Genomic DNA, 26,754 nt, shown 5'->3' with positions numbered 1-26,754 from the left:
CCGCAAGGCACTGTACTGTCCCTTCTCAGGTTTTTTACAGACAAGCTCTCTTGGATAGCCTTTCCGATTAGAGCGGATTGTGCCACAAGCAGCAGTGTCCACTCTGAACAACTTCTTGAACAACTGAACTCCAGTGTAGAAGTTATCTACATATAAATGGTTACCTTTGTTAAACAGTCGTCTACCAAGTTCCCACACAATTTTCTCACTAACTCCAAAAGTGGGTGGACAACCAGGGGGCTTAATATTTGAATCCCTACCAGTGTGGACCCGGAAATTATAAAGATATCCTGTACTACTTTCAGGCAGCATATACATCTTAATTCCATACCATGCCCTCTGGCTAGGAATGTACTGCCTAAAAACCAAACGACTCTTGAACAGGACCAAAGACTCATCTACAGATATTTCTTTGCCTGGAACATAAATCTCTGAAAACCGATCTACCAAATGATCAAGGACAGGTCTAATATTAAAAAGACGGTCAGAATCAGGGTGATCTTGTGGCAAGGATAAAGCATTATCTACAAAATGCAACATCCGAAGAAGCTCATACCGGTTATGGCTCATGATCGCAGGAAATATAGCAGTTGCCATCAAGGGACTAGTAGACCAATATGAAGACAGTTATGGCTTCCTTATCAGCCCCATCAAAAAAGTTAAAACCAAGAACTTTTTCAACTCTTCCACATTTGTGGCAATCCACCGGTTAGGTCTAGAGTGTGGCTTAAGTCTGGCAGCATTGTCCCTCAAATACTGCTCTGCATACACATTAGTCTGCTCAACAATCTCTTAAAAAGCTGACAGACAAAATGTTTTCCATATTAACTCGACACCCTGGGAAACCAGTGAACCCAGGCAACTGTGGCTGCTCCATGTTTAGTACAACCCACGTGTCAGGTCTTCCAATGGGAAGCCTTTACACCACTGGCTGCTGCACCATTGGCACATCAGTGTCCTCCTCTAAAACAGGCCCTTCATAAGCACTGAGAGTGGCTTCATCATCAGATGATTCCTCTCTGACAGAAAATTCAATTCCAGAATCTTGCACTTCCCCCTCTGCCTCAGATGCAGAGTCAGTCTCATAATCATGGTCAGAAGACGACTCAAAAAGCACACCAACTACCTTCTGAGCGGTTATCCTACGGCTAGCCATTATCCTTCCTACAAAAATTAACTCGACAAATGCACCACCAACAACCAGCACTGTGTAAGATAAGTAACAAACAAAGTATAGCTTTATCACTAAGAGTTAAAAACTCAAAAACTATACCGATCACTTGCCTGAAAAAAGCTTGACTCACCAGCAACTACTCTGCACAGCCACAGAAATCATCAATCATATCCCACTTAAAAGAGAAAGCAAATTAGACATAAGACAACACAATAATCATTGTGCATAAATCTAAGGACAGTTTCACACACAATCCTGCATTCAGTACACCACCTACAAACATGTCATTAATGCATGGCAACAATACTCCTTTGGAGCACATTTATTTACTTACCTAAAACATGCAACTACGCAAACCGCGGACAACCACTGCCAAAACTGCAACAAGCCACAGCAAAGGAAGCAAAAGCTTTGAACTAGAACAAAAAGGAGAAATAAACTTTTATTATCATAAATGCAAATACTTTGCCAGTTGAGAAACACCCGCCCCCAACCATTTGTTTATTTTCCCTTGTGTCTAGTGTTCTCTGCTTGGGGGCAGAAGGGCCTAAAAAGCAATAGGCAAAATGGCATAGATTATATTGCTCCCTTTGGGGGGTGACCCTTGCCCAAGGGGCCACGCCCCCACACAAAGCACACACACACATGATCCCTGGTGCTAAGTGGGCCTAAAAAAATAAACCGATCTACCCCCAAGAGGGGCAGAACTGCCCAATAGTGCTTTCTTCCCCTTGGGGGTGACCCTTGCCCAAGGGGGTGCCCCCAAACACAAAAAAAAACAAAAGGAAGAAAACAAAAGAAATCCCTGGCGTCTTTATGGTTTCTGCCACCCCCGGGGGAAGAAGGGCCTAAAAAAATAGGCCAATCTGCCCCCAAGGGGGGCAGAATTGGCATAGATTATATTGCCCCCTTTGGTGGCAACCCTTGCCCAAGGGGCCAGTCCCGCACCCAAAGCACACACACACATACACACTTGATCCCTGGCGCTAAGTGGATTCTGTCCCCCCCTTGGGGGTAGATGGGCCTAAAAAAAAGGCTGATCTGCCCCTAAACGGGAAAGAACTGTCCAATATTGCTTTTTGCCCATTGGGGGCGACCCTTGCCCAAGGGGGCGCCCCCAACACAAAAAAAAACAAAAGAAAGAAAAATAATCCCTGGCGTCTTCATGGTTTCTGCCCCCCTGGGGGCAGAAGGGCCTAAAAAAAATAGATGGCAGAAATGGCCAAGATTATATTGTCCCCTTTGGGGGGTGACCCCTACAGAACTGCCCAATAGTGCTTTTTGCCCCTTGGGGGTGACCCTTGTCCAAGGGGCCGCCCCCAACATAAAAAAATCAGCGCAAAAAAACAATCCCAGGTTTCTAGTGGCTTTCTGATCCCCTTGGAGGGGGGCAGAACTGGCAAAAAATACATTGCCCCAAAGGAGAGCGACCCTTGCCGAAGGGATCGCTCTCCAACACAATAAAAACACACACGCGCACACACACACACAAATTCCCCGGTGTCTAGTGGATAATCCTGCTCGGGCAGCAAGAATGCTCAAAGAGACATCGAGGGAAAGGAAACCCTTTCCTCTCCCTCAATGCCTCTTTCAGAGGGATCTCCCCTGCCCGGAGGTAAAACTTACCTCCTTCCTCGTTGACGCGCTGGAAGCAAATTGCTTCCAGCGCGTCTTTGCACCCTTTCATGATGTCAGCATGTCATGGTGGGGTGGGGATGGAAGGGGAAGTGATTCCCATTCCAACCCTGACCTGGGGGGACAGCCGTCGGGTGGAGCGCTAGTGCTTCCCCCGAGGGCTGGTAATCGGACGTAACGGTTACGTCCGTGGTGCCCGAGAGGCGCAGCCACGGACGTATCCATTACGTCCGTGGCCTTCAAGGGGTTAATACAGCCAAGTCATTAGTGAACATTTATATTCTACTGGCCCAAATATAAATGTAAGACAATAATGTTCCTGTGATTTAGCAACAAGAACTACTTGGCAATGAGGAACACACCTTTACTCCAATGTTGTAGCGATCATATCTCAGGCCCCAACAAGGTTATAGAGAAAGTATCAAATGTGATTTTGAATGTATTTCATACTTCTGCGTTACTCCCTAATAAAATACTGTTCTCATTTAGAGTATGACTGGTGGGCTTACAAGTGTCTGGGGTAATGAAGGTTCTGTGACCAATCAAGAGCACTGAAGGGGTGATTTATATGGAGGCGGTAAACAAACCGCCAAAATGGAGGTCCATTCATCCGATTTAAATGCAGAATGAGAAAGAAGGCGAAAGGGAAAGGGAGAGAGAAAGCATAATGGCCATATTGAGAGAATAGGAAAGAGGGACAGAGAACACAAGAGAAAGTGAGAGAAAGAGAACTGGGAATTATATTATGTATAGAGAGAATATCAAATGAAAACAAAAATGAACAAAAAAATTAGTAAGAAGAAAGTGGTGATGAAAATGCAAACAGCAAGTAAGGAAAGGGATAATATGAAAAAGAAAGAGAGCAATGAATGAAGATAGAAAGAGAAACAGTGAGCTGGAGCGATGTGAAGAGAAACGACGAGAAAGCACTGAGAGAGAGAAAACAATGATTGAGACAATCCAGAAAATTATCCAAGATGGGGAGAACAAAATAACTGCTAAGGCAGAAGGTATACAATGAATGATAGACTGTAGGGACAGAAAAATGAGGAGCTAAATGAACATTACTTTCAAGTAGATTGTTCCATAATGTTTATTATAATCCTTTAAAAATACTAATTGCAATGAACATTAGCATCAGCAAATGCTTTTTGAATTAGGCTTGCAGGCTAAAATACAAAGATACTGCATACGAATCTCCACCATGGCGCTTTTAGAAGAAACCCCCATTGCCTCCAACGACCTACAATGAAAATATGCAGAGTGTCGCGTTAACCACCATGAGTGAATATATATGATTGTAGAGATTTTTATTTTATGAAAACATGCATATGCGCATAGTTTGTGGCAAAAAGGGCAACAACTGAGTGTGGTCACTTCCGCAATCAGTGAAGTTTAGAGTCTGACATGAATTATGCAATGAAGAATCAGAGTATTCTGGTCAGGTCCCAAACAAAGCATTTTAACATTTCTACAGAAACGGTTTTAAGCATAGGATTAGCACAGTGCCATCGAAGCTTAGCTGACAAATAATAGACATGGTGGCATAGGAAAATTTAGATTTTTTTAAACCACAAACTATTATATTGTGAGATAGATTGGAGTATAAGGCAAAGTTACACCTAAATACCAATTCCTAAAACATTAGATCACTGCACCAGTATCTCTTATGTAGCTCCTAAGTTGTTCATTGCAGACAACACATAGCATTTAATAAATGAAGCATTTTATTTTTTGCTCACACTGTAATGGCTTGCAGTATTGCATGGTCAGCAAGAGGAATGCATAATCGGAAAAAACATGAACCTATATAAAGAATATCATTGAATTTAGCTTGTGTTATTTCCTAAAAGACCTTCACAGGTTTATACTTTTATAATATAGTGGAGTATCATATAGTGTAACATAGTAACTTTGAGTATATGTATAAATGATCCTTACCTACTTCAATATGACCATCATCAGTTTTCCAGTTATCTATTTATATTGACTCTTTATGTCAGAGCAAACAATTTATAATATAAAATGAAATTGTTTGTGTATTGTTCATGTCAATGAGGATTTACAGAGTTTCATCTAATATATGTACTGTGTTTGAATAGGACAGTTGAGTTTCCCCTCAGTGACTTACTTATTTATTTGTTTATTTATTCATTTTTTGTCAATATTCTATGGTTAAAAATTAGGTTACACTATGGAATTTTAAGACTTTTACCAGGTTATAATATCCGGAAGGAAATAATGATATAATTCCATCTATTCGAATAGGAGAGAACATGAGACACGGGAGGATACATAAGAAATATTGCATAGACATAGTTGTTATAAGAAGGAGGGCAAATAATATGTATAGTTGCTAATATGCAATTTTAGTTTAGATGGTCATGTGTATAGGTAAATTCTCATCAAAAGTAAAATTATTTTTCAGGCATTACGTTATAGCATGGATTGATAAACTTTTCTATCCCAAATGCTAAATGGTAATTTGAAATTCTGGAAAAGTGAAAAACACCTATCTTAAGCCATTTACTTTTAGATAATTACATTCTAGCTCTGTTTGGTGGCTCTATAAATTTAAGACCAAACTACAAATTTGAGCGATACTGGATAAATGGAATAATTATAATAAAATTGTGTGTAGTATTCATCTTGCTAAACATAAAATGAGAGGAAATGAGGCAGAGCAGTTTATACAAAAGCTCGAAGTAAGAGACATCATATTGTACATGTGTAGTCCATCATGAGTATATAAAGAGTGTACTTGCTTTAGAAACACAAAATAACAGATCATCCTATGATCCATATTACAATTTTAAATCTCTATATAATAATATTGCTTGGTATCTTTAGCTGGAGGCACCCAAACCACCTGTCTGACATTTCTAGAGGATGCAATCTCTGAGTCTCTCATACTGACATACATTCTTTACCTTTGCTCTGTTTTCCTCAAAAACTCTTTCGCTGCCTCAGGGTCCTTTTTTAAGAATACTCGAAATATGGCTAAAGATTCAATAAAACCAAGGAGGTCTGCGACAGACAGTTGCATGGGGCACACTATGTCTCCCACTCTGCAAGAAAAAACAAAGTTAGCAACATACCAGAATCTGTATAAAACTTTATTTCCACATTCCATTCCATTCCACACTAATACATGCTATTGCATAGTGATGGAAAGTGGATTATTGGTAAGGGCAGGTAAGTACCTACACTTAGGAATAGACCACTCACCCCACTAGGTCCAGTCAGGTCTTAATAAATTAATCCCAGCTCAACCCTTGGTAGCTTGGCAACGAGCGACAAGGCTTAATTTAGGAGACAGGTATGTAAAGCATGTAAAAATCACAAAACAGAAAATAAGTAAGACACAAAACACAATAAAAATCCAACACCATTTTATAACAATTGCAATAGCAATATTCTACTTTTATCTTCAAAATGACACCAAAACGATTAAAATCGGATAGGGGGAACCGGAGATATGAATTCATGTTTTGTAGCGCATAGAAACTAAAAGTGCCAATTTGGTCGTCTGATCCCACTCGACGGGGGCGAAGTCAAAATTTGAGGCCAACCGCGATGGAGCCCTACTTGGCTACAGCAGGCGGGAGTCCTCCGTCAAAAGTTTACCTTCGACTTAGGGCCTCATTACGAAGCTGGCGGTCTCATGACCTCAAGGTTTGGGGATGGTGGTCGGACTGCCGCCAATGTAGCGGTGCGAGCACCATATTACGACCACGGCTTAGCCACCATTGGATCACCAGCACCACCAGGATTAGTTATCCTGGCGGTCTGGCAGCTGTGACAGTCCTAATCTGCAAGAAGCGCTGCCCTGGTGATTACAACTTTGTTCTCTGCCAGCAATTTCAAGGAGGTAATACCGCCATGAAAAGGCTGGCAAAGAACAGGTGCAGGGGGCCCCAGGGGAGCACCAGCACTGCCCATGAACTTCTTATGGGCAGTGCAGGGGCCCCCCTGGCCAGCACCCTGCATCCTACAGCATTGATTACGAGCTGGAGACAATGCTGTAGGGTGTTTCCCCCTAGGCCGGTGGGCGGAAACCGGGAAACACATAATGGGCCTGGCGGGGAGGTAGCCAGAATGGGGGCAACCTCCCTATTGGAAGATCAGCGAATGGGTAAAACCGTACGCCGAACTCGTAATGACACCCTTAGTCTTTCTTTTCACCGGAACAAAGTCACCAACCCTATCCAACCTCCCTGCCTCGAAGGAGACTTCGATGAAGAATTCTACCTTCAGACTTAGACAATTTTTCATGAGGGAAATCTTCATCCAGACCGAAGTTGAAATTGGATCCAACGTCCCTGGAGCCCTCCTCAGATATGCTGCACGGGAAGTCCCGGTCAACTTTTTACGTTCTGACTTTGTCACTTTTTGGAGCTTTTTCTCTTTGATGTTGGACGACCCTCCACATCAAGCCGATTTTGAGTCAACATTGTCGGACTGCCTTTCCAGGAACCCCTGGTGAAATCCTGGAAGTCTGGGGATCCAGGGCTTTTCATCGGAATGAACCTGCAAGCCAGGCTGGGTCGTGATTGAGGTAAGCCTGCTTGACTCACAATGTTGGGTCGGTCCCTTTATGGATTTTCTTTCAAAAGTTCTCCAAAGTTCTCCAAACTTCTGGATCTTCTTTCAGAAGGTCTCTGAAAGTCATTTAGGAGTCCACAACTCACCCCAAGGTTCCAGAAGCTCTGAGTTGCTCCTTGAGAGTTAGGACTCAAAATACCAGATTGTACCTGGGTCAAACTCCAAAATTGCCACTGGACAGTGGTCAGCTGGTCAGTTTCCTCAGGCTTTGATGCAGGGGACTCTGGTTAGCTATTTTACACCTGCAGCACTCTTCTTAAACGAGTTGAAGACAGGCAAAGTGTGGACAAGGCCAAGTGTGCAGCTGGTGCAGTTCTTCAGAGTGCAATGTCTAGGTGCAGGTCAGGGGTCCAGTAAGGCAGTCCTTCTTCTTCTGTCATTGTTCCTTTTAGGGATCTGAGGTGTGGGTGCAGCTCTACCAAATTCATGCTTGTTTTGGAGGTGAAAAGAAGGGGGGTCAATCGTCCAATCACAGGCAGGCCATCACCCTCTTGCATGACCACTTCCTGGGAAGTGTGGCAAAAATCAATACCAGGGAGCAGCATCCCTTAAAAATCCAAAATGGCAGAAAATTAATTTTGGAGGTTTGATCTGGCTGAGTCCACTCACTGGTGTGGCTAAAAATCCTTAACACACCCAATTCCTGCTCTCCCCTAATATAATCAAGAGGGTATATGGTTGTCTGGGTTTGCAGGAAATGGGGGAGGTCCTGAGCTACTCCAAATGTCCTTCCCCCCTTTAAAGACCAGTGTGGTTGCTCTCCCCCCATCCTGTTTTCCCCATGTGCTGAGCCAGATCTCCTCCCCCAGGCACATTCTTTGTCTTCAGCCCAGGCCACTTCACACCTCTTTAATGCAGCCTGGCCAGGCTGCCAGAAGCTGGCCAATTAGAGAAGGGGACTACAGAGCTGAAGTTGGCAACTTTCAGGGGGGATTCTAAAACTCTTTCCTTGAACTAGTTATATGAAATTCAACATTGGCAAGTGTTGGATTTATTAAAACAACCAGTTTGATACCAAACTTGAAATATATAGCTCTGTTTAGTACTTTATTAATTAAAATAAAGTCTCTCTATTTTAGCCTATGGAGCCCATTCACTACAGTTAGGGAAAAACAAACTTGGCTATTTTCCCTATCCAGGATTTATAAGCACTTTTTATAAGGTCCCAGCTTAGAGTTACATATCACCCAGCCCTATGGGCACTTATGGCACACCTCAGGAGTGACGTGTATGTAGAAATAAGGTACTTTAAGACTTTGGAAGTACTTTTAATTCCAAAGTCAAATTTACATATAACTTTAGCCAGCAAGGCAGGCCTGACTCTAAAATGACACTGGGCACCTCAGCAGTGCACGTATAGGTACACCACCTATGCTGGGGTCCCTGAACCTCCATGCCCTACCATATATTAGGGACTTATAGGTAGGTTGATACAGCCAATTGTGAATTAGCCTAATTTGCATACTCATTTTACACAGAGCACAGGCCCTAGGACTGGTTAGCAGTACCCAGGGCATCATAAGAGTCAGGACACCAGCAGAAAGTGAAAAATGGCAGCCTTAAGTTAGGGGGCTTCTGCAATCAGCCCAATTTTGCCACACATAGCATACATCTGGTTTATATTTATAGTCATACATGAAGCTCCACCGGTGAAAATATTGGTTCTACTGGCTGTTGTTTTTCATCACTGACAAAACACTAGAAAAAAATCTGCATTATTTTGAGTTTTCTGTCAATACTGTGTAGCAGAAGTGAACCAGTAGGCAGTTGTTCAGGCAAAATGGTTGTTTGCACCAGCAGATAGTAGTGAATGTGTGAATCAGCTGGTGGAGTGCCCACCAACATGCGAGCTTCCACCTTTAAGTACATATTTATTTATGGCTTATATATTCAGGGCCCAAATCCCCTATCACACGGACATGCTGTGGGCTTTCTCAACCAAAATGAGCTTCATATACTAAAATTGTTCAGTGACATTCCAACCAGTTCTCATTGCAAACTGTTAATTTGTTTTTACTAAATATTCTGTTTATCTGTTCCTATTAGCAATAAAGGTTATCATTGCTGAATTTCCACCAGTTACCACAACTCTTCACCACAGTTTTTCCACCAGTGGAATTAGGAGGACCATCTAACTTTTGATGGCTTTCCCTTTACCATCTCTGTCTAAAGTTTTCCTATAAAGAAAATACCTTTGAAATGCATTTGTTATTTTAAGCTCTCCTCTACAGGTACAGCTGTCCGAGACCTCGCATTAGCAACAAATGCACTTCTACAAGCATAAGGGCATATTTAACAGCCTCTAGCCCCATACTAGCGCAGTCATGGCATCATTTTCTGAAGCTAAGGCAGCGCTAAAGAGGCTTCTTCCCCAAGCCATATTTACAAAGTGGCACAATGCATGCATTGCGCCACTTTGTAAACCCTTGTGTCAGATTATGCCTGCGCCAGGTATAATGTATGCAAGGAGGGCATTCCCGCACTATCAGGCCCTCAGAAATGGTGTGGTGAAATTTAACAGATTTCACTTCGCCATTTTAAACATCCTTTTTAATGCCTGCTCAGAGCAGGACTCAAAATGATACTCCCATAGAGACCTATGGGCCTCCTTGCACTATGCTTTTCTAGCGACAACATTCTAGACGCTAGTGTATTGATGGTAGTGTAGCAAAGCACTAAAAAGCATCAAAAATGTTTATGCTATTGTGCTAATGACCATCAGGTTGTGCAGTATTCTAAATATGGCACAAGCATGGTGTTGTTAGATGCCAGAAGGGGAGCACGGAAAAAGTGGCGCATCAGCTCTGATGCACCACTTTTTCTTAAATATGGCCATAGACTGTAAACATACATGAAAGAGAAAGTGGGCTTTCTGTCAACTTCTTTCAGCTATTGGCTGCTGGAATATACTTTAAGAGTTACTATGGCCCTCATTCTGACCTTGGCGGGCGGCGGAGGCCGCCCGCCAAAGTCCCGCCGTCAGCTTACCGTTCCGCGGTCGAAAGACCGCGGCGGTAATTCTGACTTTCCCGCTGGGCTGGCGGGCGGTCGCCTTCAGGCCGCCCGCCAGCCCAGCGGGAAAGAGGCTTCCACGATGAAGCCGGCTCGGAATCGAGCCGGCGGAGTGGAAGCTGTGCGACGGGTGCAGTTGCACCCGTCGCGTATTTCACTGTCTGCGCAGCAGACAGTGAAATACATTTAGGGGCCCTCTTACGGGGGCCCCTGCAATGCCCATGCCAGTGGCATGGGCACTGCAGGGGCCCCCAGGGGCCCCGCGACCCCCCCTACCGCCATCTGGATCCCGGCGGTCGGACCGCCGGGATCTGGATGGCGGTAGGGGGGGTCGGAATCCCCTCGGCGGCGCAGCAAGCTGCGCCGCCGTGGAGGATTCAATGGGGCGGCGGTACACTGGCGGGAGCCCGCCAGTGGTGCCGGTCCGACCGCGGCTTTACCGCCGCGGTCGGAATCCCCATTGGAGCACCGCCGGCCTGTCGGCGGTGCTCCCGCGGTCCTCCGCCCTGGCGGTCTTTGACCGCCAGGGTCAGAATGACCGCCTATGTGTTAAGAGGGTTCGCCTTAAAATTTGCCACTTCGTGAATGGTTACATGGTAGTAATAACCTGTGATGACCTCCCCTCTGACACCTCCTTGCTACCTCTGTACCTCCTTGCAGGATAGAGGCCCACCTCTTCCACCTACAGCAGCTCACTGCCACTACCTGCAGTGCTCATACATTTGTTTTTGCAAACACTTGTTTGCAAATGCTTGTTAAATTACATCACAAGCATTGGGAACGGGTTGTTCAACCATCTATATTGGAGAAAGAAAATTAAAGGTGGAGGTTGATCGTGCACACACAGGCATATGGACATATTGTAATGGCTTTTCATAAGCCTCAAACAATTCTGCACAAGATGCCCATCAAGCTTGCTTGCACGTGCTGAGTGTCCTTTGTGAGGACAAAAAAAGATTTGCAAAAAAAAAAATGTTGACGCCTAGTACCAAAGATGAGACATATTGGTTCCGCCAATGTTTGTTCTAATATGTGCCTGTAATTGTAAAAAATGCCATATGCCTTTTATCAGTCCTAGATGAAATGGAAATGCCCAAGTACAACAAATGGTAAAATGAATTATGTAATCACCAGGCACCTAGCCTGCCAATTGCCTGTGGTCTCCAGATCCTGCTTGGTCCAGCCTGATCCAGTTGCTGCCTTTTGAGCAAGTAACACTGTAGCTGCCTGGGTTTTCCCACCCGGGTTTTCCCGCTCGCTTTTTTTCTCACCAATAGAAGCCCTGCCCACCACAGGTAATACTTAATGCAGGCTGCAGCACAACCACACTAGCAGGCATCTGGGCACCTAGCCTGCCAGTTGCCTGTAGCTTCTAGTCCCTGCTTGTCCCAGCCTGATCCACTTGCCAGTGTTTGACCAAGTGACATAGCCGCTGCCTGTTTTTTTCCACCTGGGTTTTTCCCACTCACTGTTCTTCCCACCCACAGAAGCCCCACCCACCCACTACCTACCCAATTCAGGCCACAGGGCGGCTGTATACTGGTAGCCACTTGGGTGCCTAGCCCTGATCCATTGTCTGTCATTTAGCCAAATGACACAGCTGCTGCCCAGGTTTTCCCACCTGGGTTTTCCCACACACTGTTCTTCCTTCCAACTGAAGCCCCACCCACCCTAAGACCTACTTCATGCATGCCGCAGCCTGTGCACTAATAGACACCTGGGCACCTGGCTTGCCACTTGCTGTGGCCTCCAGTTCCTGCTTGTTCTAGCCTCATACAGTTGCCACTGTTTGACCATGCAACACTGCCTCTGCCTGGGTTTCCCCCCTGACTGTTCTTCTTGGCAACAAAGGCCCCACCCATCCCAGGGCCTACTTAATGCATGTCTGCCCCCATCTGCTCCTGGACTGCGCCCAGCATCACGACCCCAGGCCCTCCCACTGCTCTCCCACAGATACGCCATCGCTGAGCTCTAAACCCTCAACCCCAAATTCCACAACAAACACTGCCACTGTGCCAAACCAAGCTCCACAGTAACACTTTTTACCTGCATCCACTGCCGATCAACACCACAGCACACATACCAGCCCACCGTTCAGCCCCACCTTGAACACACCACAGACATCACCTGATCAAAAACACCAATTTGCATGCATCCTTTTCAAAACACGCTCACTATGCAAACACATCTCCGACATATTATACATTGACTTACATTACCAGTATTAAGTTATACCCCCTACTGTGAAAACTAAATTGAAAAAGAGTTTTTTTAAAGGGCAAGTTTTGATTTTCTTCTAAAAATGAATGAACGACTGATATCAGCAATTATATTGTCAAACTATCCCATAGGTATGGTGCTGCCACGTTAAAAAGCCTGCTGTTATGTAATGCCCCCATGGGCGTCGATTCAACAAATACTTTCCCACTCACTCACTTTCACACACACACACTATCCCACATACTAACACACAGGCTCACACATACTCATTCTCTGTCACTCATATTCTCTCTCACACACATGCACTCACAAAACATAAACTGAAAATCATTTTTAATTTACTTGCCTGAAATGGCAGTGAAGATTCCATTCCAGTTCCTGCTGCTCCACTTTTGTTTATTACATTAATAGTGAAATATAGGTTAATAATAATAATAATCACTATTATTGTAATAACAAATGAGCATAAAAGGATGCTGGATCCTGATGCTGGTAATGCAAGCCACAACTGTGTTTTTGGCACTTATTATTCCAACCCTGGGTCAGGGGTCGCAAAGGCAGTGACGGGGTCGCAAAGTGCAAGCTAGGGGTCGCAGCTGCAACCCCTGGCGACCTTTAAATGACGTCCATGAATGGCCCGTTGGCCATTGTTCAATAAATTAAAATGTTGCTTCAGCACCAGGATAGTTTAGACCAAGCAACTTACTTTAAATTTGGCCCAAAATTCTAGAAGTAAGCAATGTAGATATCTCAAGACTGAAGTGACCAAATCAACTTCTTGGGGTCGACAATTATGCAAGCTAATAGGTTAACCTTCCAAAGTACTTTTATCAAACTACATAATACCAGATGTGACAAGGAAAGAACTCTATCTATCTGAGCGTGCACAAAATAACAGTTGACTCAATAGTAATTCCCCCTTTAGTTAATGCAAACAGTCAAAACTGACACACAGATTTAACTCCTCATTCTGAGTCCTTTGCTAATCCTAATTTGGGCACAAAGTGATATTTATGCTCAACCGCTGCACAAATATTGACAGGCAAATTCTGGCAAAATGTGAGTCACGTTTAACAGTTTGGAAGAGAAGAACACATATAAAATAACCATCCTATCATCATATTTTGAGGCTTGGTACTTGAAATGGTGATGAAATATGACACTTGTTAAATTTTGCCTGTAAGGAATTGGGAGTATTAGTTGAGGGGGTGAAAACTGTTCTCAAATAATAATTCAAATCTTTGTCAGGGCGAACCTTTAAAGCCTGTCAATTAACCTGAGCTCAACCCCCTGGTAGCTATGGCCCAGAGCACACAGGCTTAACTTAAGGCAATGTGTATAGTATTAAAGCATTACTGAAATAATAATAAAGACAAAAAACAATGCAAGAAAAAAATGCCTAACTAATTTAGAAAAAAGAGTAACTTTTAATAAATAAAACAGCAAAAAAAGGCAAAATTTAAATGAAGAAAACCAGAGTTAGAAAGTTTTTAAAGTTTAGGTACTAAAATAACCCCATGCAGCATTAAGCGCCAACATTGGGTCATCTGGTTGAGCTTGATTGGTACCTAGGTCAAGTAAGGGCTGACTGGGATGGAGTGCAGGTCAGATATAGAAAGCAGTTTCAATCTGGTCAGAAGTTTCATTTTACGAATTAGGGCCTGATTATGACCTTGCTGGATGGGATACTACGTCTCAAAGGTGACAGATATCCGGTCCACAGTATTACAAGTTCCATTATATCCCATGGAACTTGTAAAATGGTGGGTGGGATATCCATCACATTTGTGATGGAGTATTCCATCTGTCAAAGTCATAATTTGGCCCTTAGGCTCTGAAGTGAAAGTCAGAAACCGTCAACAGGGTAATTTCACTCCTAGAGAAGGTCGAATGCCGGCTAGATAACCAGGAGATGGAACAACCCCTCATCTGTGGTCACTCAAACCTGGATCTGGTGCCAGCTCCTCTCCAATTGAGATTGGTGCCTTGCTAACTAGAAGGACAAAGCAATGGGCAGGCCCAGGAGTTAGCTGCATCTGCCTCAACATTGTTGGCCTCTTTTAAGTTATAGTTCCTGGGCACAGGCCAGATGGTCCTCCTGTCACGAGATATATAGGTTGACAATATTAGAACATCCAAAACATCAACCTATCCTTACACTGTAAGGTTAGTATATCATTACTGTTAATAATTTGCTTATACTCACCTCCCAAGGCAAGTATAGGTGGAGTTTAGAAAAGTAACTATATAACTCCATGCTATCTTAGAATGGTAGGTGAAAGTAGTGGGCATGTTGTTATCATAGGCTGATATTGCTGACAATTGCAAATAACACATCTGGATACCATGCTGGTTTACTATATTCAGAAACTCCCCAGAGGTCAAGTCAGCATCAAAGCATTTCCAACTTGTAATGGATCATGTCTGAGATCACTTTGAAGTTTAAACATTTCCTCCCACACTAGAACGGTCTTTTTTAGCAGTGAATAAGTTACCTTCTGAGCAAGTGTCCACTGGATAACATAGGTGGAAGACTGCAGAGTTAACAAGGGGCTCAAATAAAAGTAGTGATAAATTTAACAGATGTTTAAATTAAAGGAAATACTACCCCATTAATCCCTTAACACAGAATTTTGACATTAAACACATCTGACAGATTGTCTTTAATATCATTAAAATACACCATGTGTTTGGAACAAAAAAAAAGGTCTTGAATAACACCAAACCTAACAATAAAAATCTGAGTTGGCCGTGTGGGGGGAGATGAGGTCAAAATGTACCCTTTTCCCCAATTCCACTTCCGTTTTAGACTGGACAGCACCTTCCATCGCTACTTCAACTGGGCCATGGGAAATCAACCCGCCCCACCATTGCCAGACTCAAAGGTAGGGAACCGCATTGCCTGTGTCTGTTGTGTGGTCACTGAACATGAACTTGGTTCCACTACACTCAAATACATGTCACAGTATTTTTTTTTTAAATGACTGTGACATGCATAAGTCGGGTACACTGTGGTGTCTGACATGGATGGGTACACACTAGTACAAGACACACATGGCATACGTACGTAGCTGTCATTATGGTGTCAGTATTCATTGCCAAATGAATGCTGGCACCACAATGATGTTACGATCACACTAGTCAACTATGTGCATGTGTGCACATTGCAAGGGGACCAGTCCTGCTGTGCTACCAGTTGTGTATGTGTGTGTGAGATTGGATTGGCTTGTTGAGGTGGATGGAGCTGGAGTGGGTGGTGTGGTTGTGTCACTATATGTGCCACTTGCATCTGTGTCTGATGTTGTGTGTTGTGTTGCTGTGTGCAACATTCAGGTGAGTGATGTTGTGTGGGGGTCATTGTCATAATGTGTGTAGTTGTCCCTTTGTGTGAGTATGTTTGTGTAGAAGAGTGTGTAGTTGTGTTGAATGTTATGGTTGTTTTGTGTGTGGGTGTAGTTGCAATGTTCTATGTATGCTGTATCATGGATATATGTCAATGTGTGTTTTCGGCATGTGTGAGTTGTGTGGTGTTGGAATGGCAATTGATAATAGTGTGTATGTGGTGTGTTGTGTCATGTGTTGTGCAGATGGACACATATGGCTACTGTACAGTGTGTGTGTGACTTATCTGTATTACGTAGCCACTGCCATTGTCCGGTGGCCATTGGGTCCAACGACGACCTCCCTTTGTCATCAATTTGGCAGCATTACACAGCCGGAAGGGCTGCAACATCTAAATATGGTCAGCAGGAACCCACCAGCCTGACAGCTAGAAACAGCACTCCGTCGTGGCGGTGTGTGGCTCAGCTGCAATATATCTAAATATGGCAGGTGGAACATAATCAACTTGACAGTGTTCTTGAGTCCGCAGCCATAACAGTTTGGCATTAATACCGCCAAGATCTAAATCAGACTCCAAGTCTGATGGTAGAAATCTTCACTGAGTGAAGACACCTAAAGTATTCAGCTGGGGAGTGACCTTCCGTTGGTGTGAATTTTTAATTGCAGCCCCTCAAAGCTTTCAACAGCTTAATCAAAACTTCGCCAAATGGCTATCCTGCTCCAGGAACACATCCCAGCCATAGCATTCTGTTTTGCTCCATAGAGGAACTTTGACTTCCACTTCAGAGACTAATTCAAAACGTAAAACTCCCAACCAGGACAAACTTGGTTTCTGTAGCCAACCCGCACTTCATCGCCATCGCCTTAAATCGAGCCTAGGTGCCGGTCTAGGTCATAACTCTGGTTCCCGTCATCCGATTTTTGTTGTTTTGGTGTCTATTTGTTTGTTAAATTGTACTCTATGTTAAGAATCTAGTTACGCCTGTCTGCTCTGTGCTACAGCTACTAAGGGTTGGGGACATGTTTAAATTATCATGACATAACTCAACTGGGTAAAGAATAGTGCCATTATTACTTGAAGAGAGGATTACGCTCCAGTTCACCAAATAAACACTTTCTCACAATATATACCTGCACCCGAAAGACAACGGGTGCTTCATTGTGCAGTAAACACAATGAAAGGCATGAAAACATTCCCAACCATGATAAATGAGTCTAAATTATTAACTAAATCAAGAAATCAGTTGCCGCCTGAAGTCGGCTTCAGTCGGCTGTTTCAGCAGCAGAAGCAGTAATTTACCATTAAGTACCTACCTACCTACCAAACAATGAGGACAGTTTATATGCAAAATATCACAGAAAAAATGTTTCCTCACCTCTTTTTATCTGGAAAAGGAACAGCATCAAATATCTCTTTGTAGCCAGAAATCACATGTCTCATTCTGATGTGGTGAAATGGTACAAGAGATTTTTCGACCTACAATGTGAACCAGAGGTAAATATATTTCAGCTGTCATGTAGAAGATATTGGTGCTTCTCTACACAAAACTTACTATGTGTTCTTGTTTTTATTACTAATGTCCAGTATTTAAAATCTACAAAAAAGTGTTTTCAGATAAGGTACATCTTTGAGGAACAACATGTCATTTTCCACATGGAAGAAATATGTGATCTACTCTTCGTGATGTCACAAATGACATTATGAATGAATTACATCTATGCCTGTAACTCTAATTTTAATTGAGTGTGTCCATCCATATAAAGAAGACATGGATTCTTACTCACAGTTGTAAACTACAGGTACAAAAACCCATAAGCCAGGTAGCATTCATGTTCCCATCACAAAAGATAAAGGGCCACATGTACGAAATTTGGGATTTGCGACCCGCAAATTGCGAGTCGGAGCGACTGGCAATTTGCGAGTCGCAAATCCGAATGTAAGATGGTGTCCCTGACACCATCTGCGATTAGCAAGGGGGTCGCAAATGCCCACCTCATGAATAATCATAAGGTGGGTCGCAATTTGCAACCCCCTTGCGAATGGCAGCCCTCACAGGGATGGTGGCCTGCTGCGGACAGCAGACCACCATGTCTGTGACTGCTTTTCAATAAAGCAGTTTAATTTTTTGTAATGCAGCCCGTTTTCCTTAAAGGAAAACGAGATGCATAACAAAAAATGAAACGTTTTTGTTTAATTTTTTCAGAGCTATGGACCACTGCCTGCTCTGAAAAAATATTTACAGTGACATTCACAACGGAGAAGGGGTCCCATCTGGACCCCTTCCCTTTTGCGAATGGGTTATCACCCATTTGAAATGGGTGCAAACTGCGATTGGTTTGCAACCGCGTTCGCGATCACAAAACAATCCTACATTGCACTGTGAGTCAGAATTAGAAAGGGAACACCCCTTCCTAATTGCGAGTCGCAATCCCGTTTTGCGATTCGGTAACCAGGTTACCGAATCGCAAAACTGGGTTTGTGCATCGCAATGTGCTTTTTGTGCAAAAAGCTACCTACATATGGCCCAAAATGGATGTCCATGGTCTATAGTAAACCGAACCCAACCAAGTCACCATCTGTAAACATTTCCACTGATTGCAAGCAACAGGTACAAAACTTTAGTTTCGATATGAAACATGACAGTTTAAACCCTACAATATTGAAATTGCAAGGTGCGAGGGTTTCTATGGTGGCACCTACATCCACTTCATGAATACATAACATACAAAATAAAAGTTGTCTTGCCTGTTGACCCTGCTCCTCAGAAAGCCACGATTTTCGCTTACCCACATTTTGTTTTATTCTCTCCACATCTGATGTTTGCCCTGTGGTATGGCTGGGCCTTGCTAATCAAGGCCCAGTTCCATCTGCTCTGTCTCAAAAATCAAAATGCTATTGTGTGGAATATACCATGTTTTACATTTTGGTAGATCAGCTATAATTATGAAACAGTATAACCTGCTCAGACGTAAATGCTGGTGCAACAGGCTGCAGGCCTGTTCTTAACATAACTGGAAACCTTTATTGTGTTTATATTTCCAGGTTTGACACTTCAGTAGGTCAGCCAATGCTTCACATAGGTTAATAAGGTTCACAACTGGGATCTAGACATAAAGAGGATGGTTCCTTCACTTACACCTTGAAAATGTAACATGATTAAAAGCACCTGACTGTGCACGTGCTGTGGAGATCTGCTTCTTGTGGTGTGGTACTTTTGTTCAACTCCTATTTGTAGTAGCTGAATGGCCAGTGATAACGCATTCTAACCTTGATAATTTACTTACAAGGGGACTCGTTTTAAGCCAGTGAATCTTTTGACCACGTTTGGGGACTTCCCAGAACGAGGTATCAGCATAACATTGCAATCAATAGATCAATAACCTCATCAATAATCACAATAACTTAATTAATCGAATTAACCAATAACTTATAATGAGAATCAAACACACCATGACCTTTCAGCCATGAATAACCACACAAATCTTAGTAAAAGTTAGGATATTTTTCCCTATTAGTTACAATCTAGAATCATGTTTATTAGTCTCAATATCAGTAAGCACATCAAAACTACTATAATCTGACAACTCGAGTAAGACTTTATCAAAGCATAGACCATGAACATTAGAATAAAACACGATGTTAACATGAATCAACTTTAGCAGAGTATCATTAGCACATTATTCAACAGAGCAAGAATTCAGTCATTTGTCTATTTGCATTCAATATTAGTGAACTCCTTAACCAACCTCGAATTAGCATCAGCATGTTGGGCTTCATGCAAAACAATTTAGCAACATGAATTTGGAAAACATCTAACTACGGCCTCTATCACAAGAACAGTTGGTACCTAGAAAGAAAAGGCAAACAAACAATTACAATTTATCATCAGATAGTTACCCATCCAAATGGGTCAGCATACAGCGTCAGTCTTCGTCCTCAGGACATCAGTCGATTTGCCATCAGCCAGAACAGGACAGGTAAGTCTCAGCAGGGCAAAGCAAGAAAGAACTCTTCCCTCATAAAGAGGAGAAGTAAGTATCGGGCAAGGAATAAGGTGAGGATGGTTTAAGGTATAAGACAAAGTCTCTCAGAAGGGCAAGGAAAGATGAAGAATGGCACAGTATGGTAGAGTGATAGCTTAGTAATGGCTGTTTTTTCCTTGGGTCATGCCGTTATATCAAAGTTGTCGAACAAGTCTCTAATTTCCCATTTGGCAAAATTTGGTGCATCGTTATCTTTGTCCAAAAAGCCCACGAACCAATGAAAGACACTGACGTGACACGGACAGGGCTCCGAGCCCTTGTCTAACTACTACAGCTTCTCAGAAGCATGCTACGCATACTCGACCCTAAAAATCGAGCAGAAACAGATGACACCAAAGGACCATAAAATCAAGCATAAAGGCAGAAATAGAAGTCAGGAAACTAGCAGAATGGCACAAACAGAAAGGCACAAACAGAGGAATAAACAAGCATACAGTCAGAATCAGAGCTCAAGAATCGATGAGAAACAGACAGGATGAAACAAACAGAAGACTGGCAGAAAGGCACAAAGAAAGCAGCCTTACGAAAAACCGAGGGGTGGGAACTATAGCGCTCCTAATGTGTGGCAGACCAGTCAGCCGTTGAAAACAAAATGAATAAGAGTTTGAGCTATTGGCGTTGTAAATGCATAACCAGACTTTTCTTGCCACACAAATTGATCAACCCTGCCGCATAATTTGGTCCTCTCTGCCATGTAATTCCAGTGGCCCTGCATATAACGAAAGCACTTCCATGTACCTTCTTCCTCTATCTGCAGCAAAAAATGAAAAATTTAAAAAAATACTCCTTTCAATGGTGGGGGAGTTGCTTCAATGGTTATATACTAGGGCTGGCATATATTTTTGAAACTACAAACCACATTCAGTGGTCAAAGTGCATGCAAAAAACCCATTGTTTACTTGTGCCAGTGAAGATGTGAAGCGATGTAAGAGTAGAAAACTGGGCAACAGAAAAAAATTAAAGCTCTCCATTTTACTTTCAGTGAATTACTCAGATGTGCATCCACTTCAAAGTCATCAGGTTTCCTGAACCCCTGCCGTAAAAATGGAGGTGGTGGTCGGAAGCCATAGTTTTCAGCTGGTACTGGTGGTCTGGTCCTGCTCTTAGTGTCGCTGCTGGAGCAGAAAAAGGCTTGGGGGTGAAGGGGGAAGTCCAGCAGGGGATTCATGGTGATCCCAAACATGTGGCTTTCATATACCCACAAAATAGAAAAGCCTTCACCCCATGCCAATTAGAAGGTATCGTCTGACCACCCTTTCCCACCAAGCCCAATCCCCTTATGAAAGCGGCCACACTGCCTTACACAAGGAATTAAAAGACCAGCAAGGGACAAAAATGAACATGCTGAGAAACAAGTTTAACATGAGCTATGCCCCCATATTACACGGGCATGTTGCTCATGCACAGAATAGCATGGCGATCAATAGGATATGCAGGGCAACAGGATTCTTGCCTCTGGCAGTGCAGCTATTCATTTAGGATCCAGGTTTCAGAGAGCAGAGCTGTTGTCTACACATTTGAGATCGAGATGTTAAGGTACCAGAAAGCAGACCGGTCTGCCAGATTAGACATAGTTTAGACATTTAGGTCTAAAACAGAAAGGCCATCCGTAAAATGACACGCATTTGTCAGATTATTGATTCAGGTTGCTATAGTTCAGATTCAGATAAAAAATAGCAGGGCTGTCACTCAAGTTCTACATGTTTTACATTATCAATATTATCGTATCCTATGCCCTTTCTGTCATTTAAGACATTCCTCTGGTATTCTCGTTTCAGCATAAGTGCGCAGGTTCTCTCTTCAAGAGGCTCTTTGAAAAAATATTAAAGGGTGTAGAATTTAAAATATTTTACTGCACTGGTAACTCCAAGTGACTCAGACCCAAGAAACTACTTTCTCTCTCCACACAGAGTATCCATCTTTTACCCACCTTTGCTATGGCAGCAATGCTTGGCATTGGAGGTCGAATTGAGGGGGTGCAGAACACTTCCGAAATGGCCTCACAGGAGTGGTAGAAGAAGCAGAGGTCCAGGGTCTGAAATGGATAGCTCAGATGTGCTTCTACCCTGGGATAAATAACTGACATGCACATCTGTCCAACCTGTAACTCAATCAAGCAATAGCTCTAATTTGTAAAAATAAAAAAAGCTGTAGCAGAGGGATGTGAGAAGTCATTGGAGAGAAGCAGAGAGGCAGTGAGGAGAAGGTATAGAGGAGAGGGTGTTGTGCATACTAATGCAGAGGGAGGGTGGGTCCAGCCGAGACTGCAGAGGAAGAGGCTGAGGAGGGGATGGCTGGGTAGAAAGAGGAGACAGTGAAGGCTAAAGTGAATAGGCAGGGCTGAAAACAACCTGTAAACAAGACAAGTTATGTGTCCAGTTTAAAATGAAATGCTAGCATTCTACTCCTTGAGCCTCAACCCTGCATCCCGCACAGACTTTTTCCAGCGTCTGGTCCCTCATCTCTACACCCAGTAGCAGCTGCACCACCTAAAACTGTTCTGCAGATATGCCTCCTGGCCACCCCACCCAGCACCAGCCATGACTACCGCAGCAAATGTAATCAGAGAAGAACATAATTTACAGCCCTGCTTACAGAAACAGACCTCAGAGCGACTGAAAACATCTAGTGCTCTGGTCAAATGCTCTGAGAGAAATGTAAAAGCAGTCCCAAACAGATGCTATAATGGGACAAGTGGAAGGATCCAAGTACTGGTGCACTGCTCTTTTGAAGGAAAAGGAGAGTCAAAGAGGCAGGACTGAGCACTGGCAATCAAGTATTTTTAAATGACACTGTAACAAGCAAATGAAATGGCTTTAGGCCCACAGGAGTATACTAAAAGTATGCAAAAGGCTGAATGCGTACGCTCAACCTAAAAAGTAGTCTAAAACAATGGATACAAATATTTACGCTGAAGACCTTAACTTAGTTGGCTGGTGCTCTCAGGGAGGGCTAAACACTGGAAAAGTCATGACGTATGCATGCCCTTCGCGAATGGGGATGCTGCAAAATAGAGTGAAGATGGTGGCAGCAAATGGGGAGACTGTGGGTAGACTGAAGCCCACGATTTAGAAAACAGCAGTCTCTGTGTGAGCAACGCATGAATGCCGTCTAGAGCAGAGACATAAAAACATAGGTGTAGGAGACCTCCTGAGAGGTGGTCTTCCTTAACAGAACTAAGCACTTATATTAAAAATTGATTTTTTTGGTTTAAATAAAGCAAGCCTGATTGCAATTTTATGAATACATGGTTATATACCACGTTATAGGAAAAATGAAAATGTAAAGACTTGCATTGGTTCTTGTGGTCTTTATTTGTTCTGTGTTTTTTAGGGCTCACTTATTGAGGCATCTTGACAAGGCTAGAGTGGAGCTACAGCACCTTTCCTTTCAATTTTCAGCTGTGGACTTGATTTGCAAGGCTTTGGGAAAGAGTATCTCTTGTTTTAGTGACTGAGCCATTGCTGAACAGGGTGGAAGCTGCTGCATAGATGTGTCTGTTCCTGGGTTAGTGCAATAGCTGGACTTTATGTCTGATGAAATTGAATTCCTTCTTGTCTCTCTGTTCCAGGTCTGGTTGTTTTTCAGAAAGACACAGGAGTGATACGATACAGCACATGATGGCTGCCACCCTCCAGGTCATACCAGGTACAGTTTTCATTCAGGCCCAAGGGCTCATGCAGAGAGACTTAAAAATGATTAGCTGTCAAACCAGGGGGCACGGCGCAGATCTGTGATGCTACTTCCACTCCTCGTATGTCATTCTCACTTACTTCTTTTGAATTCTTCTTCTCTCACATATTCTTGAGTGTGTAGTCTTGTGAGGAATGAGATTGGATGTAGTTGGGTGTTTTAAAGAGAAATGGAGTTGAGTGGTTTGCTACTTCTAGATTGTGGAACCTGGAGACCAGAGTTCCAGTCCTAGTGACTTCCTAACACAATGCAACTGGGTACTTCTGGGAAAATTAATGACTCTGCTGGCCTTACTTCATCTGCATTGACAATATTCAGAAGACATCTGAATACCTACAGGTAATTAAGTTTGTGCTGTGGCCTTAGTGTGACCTGTGGCACAGGCATGACATGCTCTGGGGGCTGCCCTGGGTCTTGTAGGTAGTTTTGGGCAGTTGCTCCATCATACCAGTAGACAAAGAGGGACTGTGGCACTGGATACCACTGTAGGGTTACTTTAAGCATACTGGAGAGTACCCAGTACAATCCTCTGCACGACAGGTAGTGAAGTGGCTACCAGGAGGCCAGTGTAGATATCCAGTAATCAGCTTTCGATTGTGCATTCAATCTAGGTATAAGCCCTAAACCTAGTTTGCTCAATAGCTGATCCTTTGGTGGATGCTTATACCGAAAGCTTACTCCTTTATTCAATATTAATTAAAATGGTTTGTATACAGAAATCAACATAGGTATTAATGGAAGTTTCTAGTAGTGTTATCATTGTCTTCATTTTTTATATTATTGCTTGTTACGATTGCCAGCCAACATATGTTTTTGCCCGATACCATGGCACCTAGGTCTGGGGCTTTTTCAAGGCACTAGTGTATTCAATTAAGAAATACAAGTATTATTGGAAAGCATATCAATAATTAAGCAGATATTTAACATTAATTAATAACACAAAACAGAGAGCACAAAAAAGAGGAATTCAATTGTAGTGGGAATGGAGAAAAAGAGTGAATAATAGATAAATCCATAAAACAAACAGGCGAAAGTAACACAACAAATTTAAAAAATGAAAAAGAAAAGCATGTTTTTGTGAGTCACAATTTGTATTTGGGGAAATTCGTCTAATCTTCCTGATTTGATGCACAATTGTTATATTCGGTGCAGCATTGCACATGTGTTAACTAAACAAGAGACTCAAAGTGCTACACTTGTGATGCAAACATAGTAAAGGTGTGATCAGGATGCACATAAAGGCAAATTAGCTGATGTTACTTTCGAACACGACAGAGTCAATATGCCTTTATTTGTGGAGTCCTTCGTGTAGCGTACAAGTCTAGGAAGGTAGTATAGAAGGTGTAACTAAGTAACTATTCGGGTTAAGTGGGCAGGAGGTAGCCAGCATGAGGAAGTTTTTGTTTCATGCCATTGGCAACGGGGACCCTGTGGGCACTGGACATTGTCACAGGGCCATAACACTGGCCATATCGTGTCATAGGAGGCAGGCTGGCGAGATCCGGGTGATTGCCAATGGCCTTGAGTGTTCCCTGGAGGTGTTTGTCCTAGGACCGAAGTAACTGTGACTGTAAAACAGAAGCCACAAGTTCTAATCATGGCATGTTCGTTTAACACAGATGTGTGATCTTGGTGAAATACATTGCTTTATAACTTGATTGATGTTTCATTTCACTCATCTAGAAAAATGTGAGCACTTAGCTAAAACGTTGAGCATCTTAAAGTGATTCAGAGTGAGGTGTGCTGTAATGTGGCCCTCATCGCTCACTTATCTCACACAGTCAGTAACTCAGCGCTTTCTCCATACAGAAGAGGTCCAGCATGGGCAGAAAGAAGGTAAATCTCCTGTGATGAAGCAATTGAAAGGACAAGCGAGATAAGAGTAAATACGGGGTTACATCAAATTTATGGACTTTTACAACTTTGCACACGCATGTGCGCACGCTTTTCATGAATGCACCTCATAGGTGCCCTCCAACCCAAAATAAAACTTTTCTAGAGATGTCACTGATTCTGATTCACCTTTGACGAGGATTCTTGGGAGTCAGTGGTTGAACAGTTAAGAGATTAAGCAAGTTTTATCACATGTGCATCGCTTTCATTTTCTGGCGTACACACGAATGAATATCTTTGATGTCTGACAGAGCTGTGGTCCTCATTTACACAGAGCGACTCACTCTGTAATACCACAATGAAAACACCTGCATGGAAATTCTGTACCTTTAATAATTATGCATTGCTATGCTCCCAATGTGCTCCTAATTCTCCTAATGTGGGGCAGACCAGTCAGCCATTGAAAACAAATTGAAAAAGTAGTCCAAAACAATGGATAAAAATATAGACACAGCGGACCTTAACTGTAGTTGGCCGGTGCTCTCGACGAGGGCTAAACACTGGAAAAGCCATGATGTATGCATGCCCTTCGTGAAGAGGGATGCTGCAAAATAGAGCAATGATTGTGCCAGCAAATGGGAAGGCTGTGGGCAGACTGAAGCCCACGATGTAGAAAACAGCAGTCTTGGTTCGAGACACGCATGTGCGCAGTCTAGAGCCGAGCCCTAAAAAAAGAAACAGGAGCAGAGAACCCTGTTGTAAATATTAGTCAGGGAAACTTTGCAAACTTTACTTTGATTGCTTGGGGCATGTAATAAATCTCCAACTAAGGACCAGATTTGCTAATCACGCAATGCAGTGCAGCAAGGTAACTTGCTGCACCGTGTTGCGTGAAAGGGAGAGAGCAGAAATGTACCATATCTACTAAGATATGGAGCATGTCTGCCCTCTCCTAGTACTTGTGCTTTTTAGGCAGCCTGTTTCCAGTGCAAGCACCCTTGCATCATGGTGCAAGGGTGCCTGCATTACAAGGGAAACTGTTTAACTGCATAAAGAGATACCTACCTGCACAAAAACAAGTCCTCAAGGCATTGCAGAAAGCAGCGATGTATGCTGCAGAAAGAAGCACAGATCGAAAGAAGAAATAACGAGAAGGCAAAAATAATTTTCTCCTTGCTATGCCATCCTCTGGGAGG

The 26,754-nt window shown here is 43.1% G+C and overlaps 1 protein-coding gene across 1 annotated transcript in view; it reads right to left on the bottom strand.

Moving 5' to 3' along the window:
* Window positions 1–17,360: 17,360 nt before the first annotated feature.
* Window positions 17,361–26,754, bottom strand: part of LOC138247432 (putative methyltransferase DDB_G0268948) — a 114,472-nt gene continuing 105,078 nt past the window's right edge. Inside the window, exon 4 of the mRNA XM_069202063.1 lies at window positions 17,361–17,465. Within this exon, the coding sequence (XP_069058164.1) occupies window positions 17,361–17,465 (105 nt within the window). The remainder of the gene's footprint in view (window positions 17,466–26,754) is intronic.

The sequence above is a fragment of the Pleurodeles waltl genome, chromosome 7, assembly GCF_031143425.1.
Source record: "Pleurodeles waltl isolate 20211129_DDA chromosome 7, aPleWal1.hap1.20221129, whole genome shotgun sequence".
Lineage (NCBI taxonomy): Eukaryota > Metazoa > Chordata > Amphibia > Caudata > Salamandridae > Pleurodeles > Pleurodeles waltl.
This window is presented reverse-complemented; position numbering and strand designations above follow the sequence as displayed.